This window comes from Sceloporus occidentalis, unplaced genomic scaffold (genome assembly GCF_023333645.1).
Source record: "Sceloporus occidentalis isolate IW3139 unplaced genomic scaffold, rSceOcc1.0.p SCAF_1, whole genome shotgun sequence".
Classification (NCBI taxonomy): domain Eukaryota; kingdom Metazoa; phylum Chordata; class Lepidosauria; order Squamata; family Phrynosomatidae; genus Sceloporus; species Sceloporus occidentalis.
In genome coordinates, this window is record NW_028316981.1 from 71,653,024 (window position 1) to 71,669,464 (window position 16,441).

General features: G+C 44.0%; 1 protein-coding gene across 3 annotated transcripts in view; it reads left to right on the forward strand.

Annotated features, from left to right (window-relative positions):
- Window positions 1-16,441, forward strand: part of DNAH1 (dynein axonemal heavy chain 1) — a 230,293-nt gene that overhangs the window by 80,649 nt on the left and 133,203 nt on the right. For all 3 annotated transcript variants that reach the window (XM_089524609.1, XM_089524619.1, XM_089524628.1), the window contains exons 23-28: window positions 707-828; window positions 3,498-3,603; window positions 10,037-10,216; window positions 13,334-13,474; window positions 14,457-14,620; window positions 15,945-16,058. In XM_089524609.1, the coding sequence (XP_089380735.1) occupies window positions 707-828; window positions 3,498-3,603; window positions 10,037-10,216; window positions 13,334-13,474; window positions 14,457-14,620; window positions 15,945-16,058 (827 nt within the window). The remainder of the gene's footprint in view (window positions 1-706; window positions 829-3,497; window positions 3,604-10,036; window positions 10,217-13,333; window positions 13,475-14,456; window positions 14,621-15,944; window positions 16,059-16,441) is intronic.

The window sequence follows — 16,441 nt, forward strand, 5'->3', positions numbered from 1 at the left end:
GACATTATAAACTGGATAAATACAAATCAGCACAAGCATACTTTGGAAGGAGTGTGCTCCAAGCAGTAGTAATGGAAAGATAAAACAAAACAAAACCCATCCTGACATGAAGCTTGGATAAATTCCAATGGTTGTGGATAACTCCACCTTGCCATTCTGAGAATGAGAAGTTATACTTACTGAGAAGGTTCATTCTAGGATGGCAGGGTGAGTTATCACTGTCAAAGTGGGCAGAGCTATCTCCATCCCTCCTTCCTCTTTTGTGCCTTCTTTAACTCTCTCCTTCTCTCTTTTTATTTTCTTCCTTATGCTGTGAGCTGCCAATGATGGATTAGATCTGTCTTGCCAGAAGTCTGCACTGTTTATAGTGCACTTTTGAAATCAGGGCTAGACCTGCAAAGTTTTTCTGCTGCCGTAGACTGAAGCTGGTATTTGGAGAGTAATGCTAACTATAACAGCTGGCTCTCCAAAACTCATTCTGTGATAATACAGTGTCACTCTGCTTTATCTTGACACTAGCTTATATCCACAATGCCAAGATTCTAATAATAATAATAATAACAACCACCATTCCTTATTTGAAGGTAGCTTCAAAATGCAGAGCTCCATTCCATTTTGAAAGTTTATTCTGTTTACGTCATGTGTGTTCCTGTGACTAATCTGTTCAAGGGCTGACTGAACTAAATATGGTCTATGCTGTTCCCAGGTGATTAATGTATGTCCAGATCCTAGGCTGCTGGAAAAGCTGAGGGAATGTAATAAACTGCTGGACCTGGTGCAGAAAGGCCTAAGTGAATACTTGGAGACCAAGAGAGGAGCTTTCCCAAGGTATTTCTGTGATGTCGTGTACTTGGACATACTGTACTTCTTGGGGCAAAAGTGAAGGAGCTGAAGATCCTTCTCATTCTTGTCTGTCTGTCTGTCTATATACCCTTATTGTTGTTGTTGTTGTTGTTGTTATTTGTATCCCGCTCTTTTCCCAGAACTGGGACTCAGAGCAGCTTCACAACATTAAAAAACAGTACAATTAAAAACATAGAAAAAAGTACATTAAAAAGGAATTCAGTTATTACAATATTAAAACAGTTATTAAAAGAATAAAACACATTTTTAAGAATAACACTATATATATATATATACGTATGTAAATTGTTATCAGATTTTTTAAAATGGCACAACATCCCAACCTGTCCTTATAACAATTCTTTAAAAGCCAGTGTGAACAGTTAGGTCTTAACCTGCCAGCGGAAGGCCATCAAGGAGGAAGCCATTCTGATCTCCCTGGGCAGGGAGTTCCAGAGTCTAGGGGCAGCCACCAAGAAGGCCCTCTCTCGTATCCCCACCAACCATGCTTGTGACGGTTTAGGGGTGGAGAGAAGGGCCTCTCTAGAGGATCTCAGACTCCGGGCCAGTTCATACAAGGAGATACAGTCTGCCAAATAGTGTAGAACTGAGCCATATAGGGCTTTATAGGTAATAACCAGCATCTTGAATTATGCCCAGAAACAAACTGGCAGCCAATGAAGCTGTTTCAGCATGGGCATTGTGTGGTCTCTGTAATCTGCCCCTGTTAGCAGTCTGGTAGAAGCTCTTTGAACCAGCTGGATTTTCCAAACACTCTTCAGAGGCAGCCCCATGTAGAACCCATAACAGTAGTCCAAATGAGATGTAACCAAGACATGTACCACCGTGGCCAGATCCGGTGTTTCAAGGAACAGGCGCAGCTGGTGCACAAGTTTTAAATGTACAAAAGCACTCTTGATCACAGCAGAGACCTGGGCCTCCAGGATCAAAGCTGAGTCCAAGAGTACCCCCAAACTGCGAACCTGTGTCTTCAGGGAGAGTGTGACCCCATCTAACATAGGCTGGATCCCTATTCCCTGATCTGCCTTCCGAATGACCTGGAGCACCTCCGTCTTGTCTGGATTAAGTTTCAACTTGTTTGCCCTCATCCAGTCCATTACTGATGACATACACTGGTTTAGGACCAGGACAGCCTCCTTGGACTGAGATGGGAAGGAGTAGTAGAGTTGAGTGTCATCTACATATTGATGACACTGCACCCCAAAATTCCAGACACCCTCTCCCAGCGGTTTCATATATATGTTAAACAGCACAGAACACTAAGGAGCACCACAGCCAATAGCCAGGGGGTGAGCAAGAGTCCCCCCAGCACTACCTTCTGGGCTTACCTCTCCAGGAAGGAACAGTAGAACAGTACCTCCAAGCCCTATCCCAGACAGGCGGTCCAGAAGGATACCATGATCGATGGTATTGAAAGCTGCTAACAGGTCCAGGAGAACCAACAAGGACACACTCCCCGTGTCCAGTTCCCTGCGTAGGTCATCCACCAAGGCGACCAAGGCTGTCTCTGTTCCATATCCATGCCTGGAACCAGATTGATAATCCATTTCAGCCAGAAACCCTTGGACCTTAATTTATATGCTGTCTTTCCCCTAATATGGGAACCAAAGCAGGACATTGTTCTATTCATTTTTTAATATATGGCAAAGTATGTATGTCTATATGTATGTGTTTTATCTACTTACAGTAGTCCCTTCCCTTACGCAGGGGATCCGTTCCAGACCCCCCTCCCCACATAAGGGAAATTCCACATAAGCTCAAGCTGCATTAAAGCCAATGGGACTCGTGCTCGCAGCGGTGTGGCAGCACACGCGCACCATGGGCACACGCGGCATTACTCTTTCCGGCATGTGGCACTATTTATTCCGATGCGGCTTCCAGCATATGCTGGAAGCTGCGTAAGGTGTACCTGCATATAACACAGGTGCACTGTAGATCCCAGTTTTCTTAGCTTTTAAGAAGGCGAGTTAGGTATTAGGTATTTAGTATTAGGACTAGAATTTTAGAAACAGAGACAATCTGAGCATATTGCTACCTTGTTGCAATATTAGAGAAAAGCATGTCAAGAGAGGGAGAGAAAGAGTAGGTAAGGAAGTGGTAACATGTAAGCTTGGTTCTTTGCTGTCAAGAGCATTAAAATGCTCTAATTCTTAGGTTCGGAATTTGGTATTTAAAATGGTGAAAGCTTTAAAACAGGGATGGGAATTGCACAGCCCACCATTCATGTGGCCATTGGGGTAGTATCCATTGCAGCTCTTGGGATCTTTAGTGGCTCCCCCAAACTCCCAATCACATCCCAAACCTTGAGCCAAAAAACATTTTAAAGCAAAAACACACATACTTTAAATAGTTTGAATTGCTGAAATATCCTGTTTTGGAGGGTTAAGCAGCAAGAATTCACACCCCAATACTCCAAAAGGCAATCAGGAGTGAGTGACATGATGTTTCTTCAGATCATCAAAATAGCAAACATAATGGTGTGGCTGTGGCCCTCTGGCACTTCAGAGGTGCACAAAATCAGTGGCTGTGCGGGCTTACCCACCCCTGCTTTAAGTTTAGTTTCCAACATTATACCTATTCTTAGCTGCAGAAATAAAGAACAGAAACAAAACAGAAATCTTTTCTCTTTCCAGATTCTACTTTCTTTCTGATGATGAACTGTTGGAAATATTGTCTCAAACAAAGGACCCCACAGCTGTGCAACCTCATCTTCGCAAATGTTTTGAGAATATTGCACGGGTAAATGATCACCATTTTTTCCTTGGGGATGTGGCAGATCCTGTTTGCTTTCTTGAGAGTCAGAGAGAGAGTGAGGCATAGGGCTATTGTGCTAGCATGAATGTGATAGCAATGCAAATGTACCCAGGTGTAGAAATGAACAGGGAGTGGAAATCTGTATCTTTACATTGAGCTGAGAATCATGCAGGTCCCCAGATTTGTTTGTACTGCAGCTCCTGGTATTCCTCACCATTGGATTTGTTGGCAAGGGCTGCTGGAACTTGCAGTTCAATAGCATCTGATTCCCAGTCTTGCTTTACATGAATGAAATTTACTGCAAGACTGAATGTTTATACTAGGCTTATAACAGCAACGCTATCAAGTCATATATAATCTATGAAAAGTGACCACACCATTTCAAGAACTTGCAAGCTATCTATGTATTTTAGAGACAACTATATATTGAAGCATATACACAAACATACAAATTAATTCTAGCAATATGGCTAGGGTTGCCCATTAATTTCAGAGGCCTCAACATTCACTTTAATCCAGTACCTTTGACTAGTAAGTTATTCATGAAAATGACCAACGTGAATGTTAGTTGTAACTTGTAAAATCCTAATGCCTAGTATTAGTTGCTATGTTTTACACACACACACACACACACACACACACACAAAATCTTACACATAGAAAATTCACCAAAAATCTCCTTAAAATGATATTTTTAAAAAGTGCTTTTGTAATAAGTAAATATAATATGATAAACATAAACATATTATAAACCTAATATGATAATATTAATGTTAAAATGCAAAAAAAAAGCTCATCATTATGAGTTATTATGAAATAATCTGCGCCTGCACAGCAATGCTAGGAAACGTCTAGAATCTCTGGGCAGAGGTTAGTTTGCAACTTTCTGCAACTTTTTAGCGGTAGCTCTGCCCATCCTATATATTTCTCCCAATAGGTCCTCTCTTCCCCAGTTCCTTCGTTCCGTCGCGCTTAGCAGCTCAAGGAACTTCGTTAGCTCAGTTTCTACCTTGCTAACGGCTTGTGTGGGAAAGAAATCTCTGGACAGTTTACCATTTGGCTTGTGTAATCTACTGTTCTTCTTGGCTCATCCTACTGGACTCTGTTTGCAACCTTCGAAAATGACCTGGTCTGTTGATGATTCTTTTTCTTCGTGGCTTCATTTAAGAGGTGTGCAAAATGTGGGGTGAAAATCCCCATTTAGGATGGCCACAACAAATGTGTTTATGTCTTGGGGAGGCTCATAATATTAAAGCTTGCCCCCACTGTAAGGCCATGACTTCTCAGGCCCTTAAAAATCAGGATCAGAAGCTAAAGCCTCTCTATGGGAAAAGGCCCTTCAGCCACCTCCAGCCTTGACTTCTGACTCCCAGCAGGAGGCTTCTACGAGGTGTTCTAATTCGGCTGTTCCTCCTAAGGGAAAGCCTTCCAGGACTGGAAAGGACTGTGGGGAGGATGCTAAGAAATCCTTTAACAGGAAGCAGTCAGAGAGGTGTGAAAAGCCTTCTAAAGCAATGGATCAGGTTGAGGATTACCCTCCCAGATGGGCTCACTCTGCCTCCCCGGTGGCTAAGTCATGCTGTAAAGGCCCTTCGAGCACGGTCTCTGCTCCACCAGCCGCTGTGGCCTCTGATCCCATGCTTCCAGAGCAGACAACTCTTCCACTTCGATCCCACTTGGCTCTCACAGAGGACGACCTTGAAATTGTCTTCCTCGACTAGAATCTCTAATTCTAACTCCTCCAGTCCATATGGAGAGATCTGGATCCCGATCCCCTCCATGTCAGGACCGAGCCAACCTTGGTACAGAGGCCGATGAAGCACAGATGGTGGTCGAGGAAGAGGTCAACAGGGACCTGTTTCATCTCTATCCTGACCTTGTTTTTGACTGTGAGACCAGATAGTATCTCTTGCTGTTGGGCCCTCTACACCTCCGCCGTAAATTGCTGGGCCTGACGAGAGTTGTCACCCAGGCTCAGGTCCTGAAAGATCCTGTTCCATCCACACTGGATGCACCGTCCCATAAACAACAGGTCTCTCATTTGGATGAGGACACACTCGATCCCATCAAGCGAAGAATTCACAGCTCCATTCCGGCACCTCCATCTCTAGACTACTTACCATCCCTAGAGAAGATAGCCAAGAGGTCGTGGAATACTGCCACTGTCACGTCCACCTCACGCAAGATAGAAAACCTCTATCGCATGGCCCCCTCAGGCCCTGCATGGCTCTTTGAACACCCAAAGCCAAACTTGGACATCGTTGAGGGGTCCCAGATGGCATTTACTTCCTGCACGTCCTCATCTCCTGTGGACAAGGAGAGTAAAAAGATTGATGTGTTGACGAAGAAATTCTATGCCTCAGCTGCACTCGATATGAAGATTGCCAACTATGCAGCATGTATGGGGGTCTATATACAGCACCTTATGGAAAATTTGGGGCCTGCCATCGACGAGTTCCCAGAGGAGAGGAAGAGGTTCAACTCTGCCATCCGGAACAAGGCTCACCTTGTGGGAGAACAGCAGATCATCTCTGCAAGGTATTCAACTAACTGTGCTGCTAAGGTCTTGTCGGGATCGATCGCCCTCAGGAGTTATGCCTGGCTCCGTTCATCTGACCTGACTCCACATGCTAAGTCTGCCATCAAGGACATGGCCTTTGATGATTCCGGCCTCTTTAATAAGGAGACAGATGAGAAGATAACTTTTCGCTACAGAATGAAAGCGGCAACAAAAAAACATGGCATGTCCTCCTCCTTGGAACGGTCCTCTCGGCTTCAGTATGGTTCTCAACGTCCCTGGTACATGCCATACCAACAGCATCCATATCAGCCGCAGGAGTGTCAGTACCAGCTCCAAAAGAGACCTCGGCAGCATATGCCTTCTCAATCTACCTGTCCCCTGGTCTGGCTGCCCCCAGCCTTCTCAGCCTCGGTACCAGCAAGGTCATAAGAAGAAGGACCGTCAACTAGGCAAGAGCAGATATTGAAGTGTTGCTGTGCACTCCATCCAGACCAGTTTTGGTGATAGATTACCACCTGGGCCTCTATCACTTCGGACTCGTGGGTTTTAGACATTGTCTGTAGGGGTTATGCCCTTGAGTTTGAAGAGCTCCCTACCACTGGAGCTGTTCTTTCCACCGTCTTCTCAGACACCCTACTTGACGAAGTGCACACACTTTTGCAGAAGGGCGCTATCGAACCCATAGATCCCTCACGGACCCGATATTGCTTTTTCTCTTGATACTTCACCATCCTTAAGCGGGACTCTGATCTTAGACCAATTTTGGACTTATTCCAGTTAAACACTTTTATTGTTTACTGTCATTTTAGAATGGTAACCCTTGCTTCCATTCTACCACTCTTGCAGAAGGACTACTGGTTCGTGACTCTCGATTTGAAGGATACCTATTTCCACATCAGAATTCAGAAGGCTCATCGGAAGTTCCTTGCCTTTGCCATCGAGACCGAGTTGTTCCAGTACAGGGTCCTTCCTTTCGGCCTCTCCACGGCACCAAGGGTCTTCACAAAGTGCATGGCACCAGTTGTCTTCTACCTGCACCAACGCGGAATCACAGTCTTCCCCTAGATTTTTGTGGGTTTTTCGGGCTATGTGGCTATATTCTAGAAGAGTTTCTTCCTGACATTTCGCCAGCATCTGTGGCTGGCATCTTCAGAGAGAGGTTGCTCCAAGATGTCCAGTTCGATTTATCTCTCTTGGAGTCCCTCGGCCTCAAGGCCAGTGTCGAGAAATCTCTCCGTTTTTGATCACATGCGGGACCCTCCATCCAGGCTGCTCACGATCCTGAGATTAGTTCAAAGATCCTTACGTTGGTGGCTCAAACTTGACAACATGTGTGTTGGGATGCCATTTCTGCCCCCACAACCAGAGACCACTCTAACAACAGATGCATCCCTGGGAGGTTGGGGGGCACACACCCTGAACTTTACCATCAAGGACAAATGGACTTTGTCAGAAAGCCAACTCCATATCAATGCTGTAGAGATGTTGGCAGTGGAAAAGGCACTCAGAGCCTTTCAGTCGCTCCTCTACAACAAGGTATTACTTCTGACAGACAACACCATTGTCATGTACTACCTGAACAAAAAAGGAGGTACAAAGTCCCAGACACTGCTTGAAATCACCCTCAGGATCTGGGACTGGTGCATCAACAACAGAATCCTTCTCCAATCCATACACCTCCCAGGAGAAGAGAGCGAACTGGCAGACCAGCTCAGCGGGTCTTCCAACCCATGCCACGAGTGCCGGCTCCATCCCGAGACATTTGCTTATCTCTTTCAACTGTGGGGCGAGCTGACGATTGACCTCTTTACCTCACCTCAGAACACTCACTGTTCAAGGTCCTGCTCTCAAACCCATGCTCTGGATTCTATAGGAGATGCCTTCCAGTTTGAGTGGTCAGAAGGATTGGTTTACGCCTTCCCTCCCTTCCCACTCATCACAAGGGCCATGGCAAAGATGATGTAAGACCAGTCCAATGCCATCCTCATCACACCGTGGTGGTCGAGACAACAGTGGTTCGCCCCCCTTCTCCACCAGTCTTGAAGGACTTACCTCTGGCTGGTATTCCGACCTGACCTTCCGTCCTGACATGCAGACTCTCCCATTGGTGGCATGGAGGATTTGTCCTTAAGGTCTTTGCCAGATCCAATCAGGACTGTTATTTTGGCTGCACAAAAGCCTTCAACTCAAAAATCTTACCAATGTAAGTGGAACAAGTTCCTGGACTTCCTATCCAAGAGAGACATCTCTCCATCCTGAGCATTGGTCCCGACAGTACTGGAGTTCTTGATGTCCCTGCCGGACTCGGGACTGTGTCTGACTTCTATCAAGTGCTACTTGTCAGCTACTTGTTCTCACTACCATTTCGAGGACAGAGCTTCACTTTTCAAGGACCCTCTGGTAAAGAGATTCCTCAGAGGATTTAACAACCTCCATCCTTGGTATTGACACTGGCATGGAGTTTAGACTTGTGCTTTCCTGCCTGGCATGCAAGCCCTTTGAACCCATAGCCACTATAGATATGAGGTTGCTGACCTGGAAAACAGCTTTCCTTGTGGCCATCACCTCCGCTCGCCATGCAAGCAAACTCTGTTCTTTGCAGGTGGACCAGCCCTACCACAAGGACAAAGCGGTCCTCTGTACCGATATCACCTTCCTTCTGAAGGTCGTGTTGGCTTTTCACGTAACCAGGACATTGTGTTGCCGACTCTGACCCCAAACCCGACCACTGATACCGAGTGCCAGCTCCATACCTTGGATGTTTGGAGGGTGCTGGCCTTCTATCTGGACAGAACTTTGGCTTCAAGGTGCTCCAAGAGACTGTTTGTCTGCTACTTGGAGGCTAAAAAGGGACTACCTGTAACTCCGCAGAGATTTTCCAAATGGGTGGCTGGTACCATTCACCTTTGCTATGAACTGTCAGGTAGACCTCTTCCTGCTCGGATTTGGGCCCATGCAACTTGGGCGGTAGCTGCATCCTCCACTTTTTTGACTGGGGTGATCTTGGGGGATGTCTGCAAAGCTGCTGTCTGGTCCCAGCCATTGACATTCATCAAGCATTACAGGCTGGACACCAGGACCAGACAGGATGCAGCTTTTGGGAGGGCAGTGTTACTTTCAGGGTTACACTGAAGTGTTTGTTTGTGTCAAAAAAATTTTAGGCACTGATATTGCCATTTACTGCATTTGATGCCTTTACTATTGATATTCTTTTTCTGTTGTGCACTTACACTCAGAGAGTGAACTTGACAACTGCATTTGATGATTGGTTTCTATTCGCAAATGCACTGTTTATGCCTTTTTACTTGAAACTAATGAGTTTGATATAAAGAGAACGTGGCAATGCAAATGCACTTTGAAGTTCACTGTTTAGTGTTCAATAAATGCAACTTATTTGACCTTTACGACTTGTGTCATGACACTCCCTCCTTCACTGACCAAAGCTTGTCAGTGTAACCCATTTGTGTGATTTGCAGAGACCACAAAGAAGAAGGACAGGTTGCTTACTTGTAACAGTATTTCTTCGAGTGGTCATCTGCGAATTCACACAAATCCTGCCCATCCACCCCTCAAGTGTCTTGCTCAGTTTTGCTAGCTTCTGCTGTCGCTTTTTGCGCAGAGTACGTGTAACTGGGGAAGATCAGGACCATTGGGGGAAATATATAGGATATATTTGTTGTAGAAAGTTGCAAATTAACTTCTGCCCATAGATTCTAGAAGTTTCTGAGCATTGCTGCTCAGGCGCAGATTAACACATTTGTGTGAATTCACAGATGACCACTTGAAGAAATACTTTTACAGGTAAGCAACCTGTCCATACACACACACACACACACACACACATATGGAAAAAACAATTCCTTACTTGGCATCTCATGCTGTGATTTCTCTCACTAGCTACTCTTTCAGGAAGATCTCCAGATTACACACATGTATTCAGCAGAGGGGGAAGAAGTGAAACTCGTTTGTTCTGTTTATCCCACGGGAAATGTAGAAGACTGGCTGCTGGAAGTTGAGAAGATCATGAAGGCCAGTGTGCGAGACAACATTGAAAGGGCAATCAAGGTTTACCCACATGTAAGTGTTTTGGCTAGAACCATCAATTTTATCTAGAAATGCATGTTTTTCATCATAATGTTTTGGGAGATATTTCATCTCAAGAATTGATAATCATTGCTACTGACACATTACCTTATCACTTGGATTGCAATAGTGCTTATGAATGTGTCTTTATTGCTGTCTCTTCAGTGTGGGACAGACTGACCCAAAAGGGTGGATTCCCGGCGCCTGTTTTTCTGCCGGAGGGAAGCCATAGCTGCCAAACTGAGTGGCTTCCCACAGGCGGAAAAAGAACCAGCAAAAAGCGGGTTCCTCTAAAGCTGCGGTGGCATTCTAAAAAGCGCGCCACTGATGCACTCGTTACGTAAGTGCTGTGCGGTGTCATGCAGACACCACACGGCACTTATGTAATGATGGCGGCACCCATGTATACAGGGTGCTGCCACTGTTATGCCCTCGTCACATGCTAGGGTTGAGGGGTGTGTGGGCGCTCCACCCCCAGGCAACCCTAGAATGTGATGAGGGTGTCGCAAAGGGCCTGTATGTACCGGGCCATCGTGTTGTTTTGGAAAAAGAAGCTGTCACTTTCTTGGATCATTCTTCAAATGTATTGTGCAGATAGGGATACCAAAAAATAATGCCATACAGTTTGAGTATCCCTTATCTAGAATTCCAAAATCCAGAATCCTCCAGAATTCAAAATTGTTCACATGGGTGGCTGGGATAGTGATATCTTTGCTTTCTGATGGTTCATTGTACACAAACTTGTTTCATGCATAAAATGACATATTATGTGTAAACTTGCCTTCAGTCTATGTATATAAAGTGTATCCAAAATATAAATTAATTTCTTGTTTAGACTTGGGTCCCATCTTCAAGATATATTGTTATGTATATTTAAATGTTCCAAAGTCCAAAATCCAAAGCACTTCTAATCCCAGAAATTTTGGGTAAGGGACACTCAACCTGTAAGTAGATGGTCTGTTATGGGTTATGATTTACCAAATCACAAACAAGGAAATGCAATGAATATTAAACCTCTTTCCCCATATCACCTTATCTCTTGCCATCAAAATCTTAGGAGATGGTGAAAAGTCTCATGCTACTTACTAGAAGGTACTTTTTGTTAGAGGGGATGGATGGCAAGATATTATTACTGGAATGAAAAGCCTGTTAATTATGGCAGAGGTGCCCATATTAGGATGGTGAGTTTGAAAGAACCAGATTGCAGGCAGAAAAATAAGGTTAAAATCCTCAACAGGAGGAATATTTATTATAGAAATACATTCTTAGATAGAAAATGCCTGATCCTTTCTAAACTAATCTAAAATAGAAAAGGATGGGAGGGAGACATGCTGTAGACATGCTCCGTCCTCATCAAATAGGAGACAGGGAGAGAGCAGAGAGGTTCAGTCTGGGCTGGTTCTTTTTCTTTTACAACATAGGGCAGTCTCTTAATTAACCCTGACTGAACCAGTGTTATCTGCTCATAATGCTTTTGGGATAGGTGGCTGACAGAGGAAGGAAAAGCAAGCAAGAAAGGAACACAAAAGAACCTAATTGCCTCCAGTGGACAAGAGAACAGCATTAACAAGCGCATAAGCTACTGTTTCTTCCAACACTTTGAAGGTCTGAGGGGCTTCAACCAGATAATTGTATGAAGATTCCCCTCTGTTCTTAGTGTTAATTTTGCTCACAGATGGTAAAAGAGCATCTCAGGCACAGGACAGACGGCCGCGATAGGGCGCCCTCATCACGTGTGAGGGGTGATGCTTCCAGATGCCCCTCGCACATGATGAGGGCATCAAAATGGTGGCGCCCTGTACAGATGGGTGCCGCCATTTTGACACAACGCCATAATGACATTGTGAGTGCGCCACTGGCGCACTGCAGCGTCATTATGGCGCCGCCAAAAGAACCTGCTTTTTGCTGGTTCTTTTTGCTGCGTGAGGAAGCTGCACAGTTTGTCTGTTGCAACTTCATTGCGCAGCAAAACAAGGCACCGGCAGACCACCCTTTTTTGGGTGCTCTGTACCAGGCCTACGTTAAGCTTGGAAAAGTGGAAGAAAGTACTGTTTCTGTGGGCCAGAACTAATTAAGTCATAAGCAACACATTAAAGTCAATGATGAACTAGTGCAGAAGGAAGTAATTTGCTCCCAGTGATACTGTGTTTTGTAACTATTAAGTCTTCTAAAAGCCCATCAGGCACATTCAGGCCTATACTGATGGTATTAGAGTAATCTAGATGTGAGGTTATAAAGTCATGAATTATAATTGTGAAGTGAGTCAGGCAGAAAGAACTGCAGTATTCTGTTGTGAGTTTATGAATGGCTTTCTTGGTCACGATTACAAGCTGGGCTGCTAGAAACATTTTAAGACTACATACAGTACACCCATGTCATACGCGGATTTGAGCATACGCTGAAACCTGTGGAGAGCTGTGCAGGGCGCAATGGAGTGGCGCGTCCCATTCGAATGAATGGGGCATGCGCCGCTGCGCTGTCATGCCGTTGCGCCGCCACCACATGCAGAAGCCCCATTCAAGTGAATGGGGCTTGAGCATACCTGTTTTTTGGCTTACGTGGGGGGGGGGGGGGGTCCGGAATGGATCCCCTGCAAAAGCCAAGGGCACACTGTATTTGCTTTACCACAAGAGAGTAAGACCTGATGGTGGGAGTTTCTTCGTCCCTATGTAGTCCAGGTCACAAGATCTCTGCTTTTGTAATTATTTGAGAATTGTCTAAATTTGCTTTCAATCTGGTCAACTTGGTTAGCATTTGAGAGACATTGATGTATAAGAGAATATCAAATGATACTGTTCTTGTAATTATCTCAATGAAATAATTTTCATTTGCAGAAAATGAAAATGTGCTTTGATTGTAGATATCTCTTTTCCACTTACATGGATATCCACTATAAAGGAAAAGAAAAAACTGTAGCCAGATCTCTTTCTATAGAAAGTTCAAATGCATTGGCAAGTACTATATCATACAAATCAAGATAAATATAATACTCACATATGGTGAAACAAGTACCATCTAATACAGTGTTGGTTAGATCCAACCTAGGGAATAATGAAGAAAGGGAAAGTTATACATTGTATTTACTATGAAAATAATATTTTTTAAATAAAGACACCACGGACTACATGGGTCTTAGATTGGCCTGGCCAAGTAACCATTGCTGGATGTCAGACATTCTGGACAAAGGAGGTATCTGAGGCCCTAGAAGCTCAAGATTTGGCTACCAGGCTGTTTCCCCAGCTAAGTGCTCAGGTAAAAATGTCACTTAATGATATTTGTGAGTTCATTTTTTCTCCCTGTATTGAAACCTCCTCTGGAGCAACCTTTCCCACCTTAGGTTTGGATCCCAGATATTTTAGACCTCCTGACCATCTTGTTTAGGAGGGATTTCTAATCCAGAACATGTGGAGGTACTTTGCACTACAGCAGTCATTCACAAAGTGGGTGGTATGCCCCCACCAGAGTCAGTGGAAAGATCCAGAGGGCAGTGAGGGGGGAAAGGGGGCAGCAGGCGGGCCTTCGGTGAAATTAGTGCACAAGAAAGACAAAGCGAAAAGGCAGCCTTTAGGACCATGGTAAGGATAAAGTTTGTTTGAAACTTTGCACCTGGTCACCTTGGGAGCTGAGCAGCCACCAAGAGACCTCTTGCCTACACTGGCCTTGTTACCTGAAGAACCATCTCCTCCCAAATAGACCAAATAGTTTAACCTCAGAGTTTCTGCTTATTGTGTCTTTGCCTTGTGAGAGGTGAGCTTGAAAGAAAAAAACCTTCTCGTTGATAGTTTTGGAACTCTGAAATACCCTGTGCTGCTCCTATGTCAAATGCTGGATTGCTGAAGATATCTTCCCATTCAGTGGCCTGGGAATTCATGGCATGATCTTAAGATCTATAGTGTTAGAGCAGTCAGAGTGGCTGTTGGATGGATGGAAAGCTGAGACAGGAAACTGCGAGTGGATTTCTGATCTCTGCTCCCCTACACTAGTCCACACTATCTTTACCACATGGGGCTCATTGAGAGCCAGTCATTTGTTTCTTCCTTTCCATAAACCACCAATTTATTGTGATAGTAAATATAAAGAAGTAAAATGTAAGGGCTATGTTTGTTGTCTTTTCTTGCATGAAATATCCATTTTTTATGCATCAGAATATTTCTAGCTAAAGAATACCAAGTACTGTAGATCCAAGATATTTTCTCCAGGGCCCAGACTGATTTGTTTTGCTTTACTTGTACAGCTCAGTGATCTAGTAGCACTTGTACGAGGAAAGCTGTCTCGGATGCAGCGGACAGTGTTATCTGCTCTCATTGTGATTGAAGTGCATGCCAAAGATGTGGCAGCTAAACTTATTGAGGAGAATGTCATGAGTGAGAATGATTTTGAATGGATTTCCCAGCTCAGGTGAGGAATTTCCTACTATATACTGTATGATCACTGATTTTAAATTCAGTGCTACTGACATGTTCTGTTTCCCAGTTATGAAGTGTTCGGGAGTATTGTGGGCCTTATTATCATTATTATTATTATTATTATTATTATTATTATTATTATGCTTTATTTACATAGTGCTGTAGATTTGCACAGTGCTGTGCATACAAACAATAAAATAGATAAGAGTAAACCTGACCATGGCGTACAATCTAAGAAATAATAGCATAATACATACATAATTATATCATCATCCACAATGTTATCAACAATAACATCATCTTGCACTTTTACCTGTTTATAATTATATCACTTTATAAAGATCATTACTGCAGCCCAACATCACCCCTGTCCTGAGAAAGATAATATTATATTTCTTCTTTTCACTTAACAAGCCAGGTGTTGATGTATTGTGTCCACAGGAATTTTTTGTTAACTCTACTAAATTTTGCCCACCACAGTTGTATGTATGGCCATTTTTTTTAAAGTGTGAAGGTGAAACACGCAGCTTTTATTGGATCGTAGAGTTATAAAATGATATGAATGTTGATATTTATAGGCCTGGTAAATACGGGTGGGAAGCGGCGTCCTGGCGGCGATTCTAGGGTTCGGGAGCATGCAGCCACCACATGCTCCCAATCCCTAGTCTGTACAGACACTGCCATCATGGCGGCGTCCTGTACACATGGGGGGGGGGGGGGGCGCCATGATGATGCAAGTGCAGCACAACATCCAGATGGTGCTGTGCCGTGCTTGCATCATTGACGTGCACCAGGGTGCCAATGGTGCCTTGGCAGCATCTCCGAAAGGAGCTGCATTTCACAGCTCCTTTTTGGGGCGGATCGTTGCTGCAGCTGTACGGTTACCACGACAATGATCTGGGGAAGAAAGGGGCGGCGTCTCGCTGTCCCTTCCTGCCCGTCTGTACTGGGCCATAGTGACTCTTTGTTAACTGGTTAAGACCTATAAAATGCTGTATGAGTTGAATCCACACTGTCTGAAAGCCTATATTTTTACCTATGTGAGCCTCCTTCCCCCCCCCCCCCCCCGCTAATCTATTTTAAAATTATTTTTTAAATTTGCTTATCTTTTTTATTGTTTGGCACTAAATAAAATTCATTTAACTGTAGTTTAACATTATAACTTGTGTTATAACTTGTGTTTTTAGTTGTATCTGTTTGTAATCTTGTTGTGAGCAACCCTGGGTTTTCATACGGGGAGAAAGACAGACCGACAGCTTGCTCCTGTAATCTTGTTCTGATATTCATTGTCCATTTTTCTTTTTCTTTATCATTAGATACTACTGGACAAGAGAGGATTTGTATATCCGAGCAGTAAATGCTGAATTTATCTATGGCTATGAATACTTGGGCAACAGTGGGCGCCTGGTGATCACTCCTCTCACTGACAGGTTATACAAAAAAGAAAACAAGCCCAAATAATCTTGAAAAAGTACACTGAGGATTGCTAGTTTTATTTCAGGACTTGTCTATACTGATGAAAAACGCCATACTCACTTCGAAGCCAGTGCTGGCAGTGTTTTTCTGTCCCTAACCCAACTTTGCCCTTAACTAACAGGAAAAATATCTGTGTTTCCAGGAAATCCCAGAGTGACCTTGTTTGTTTGTTTGTTTGTTTGTTTGGAATATTTATACTTTGTTCTTTAGCCACAAAGGCTCTCAGACCTGCTTATAATTAAAAAAAAAATAGACAGTTCCCTGCCCTCAGGCTTACAATGTAAAAAAGACATGGCACAAAAAGAGAAGGGAATGGTGTTGGGGAAGGGATTAAGTT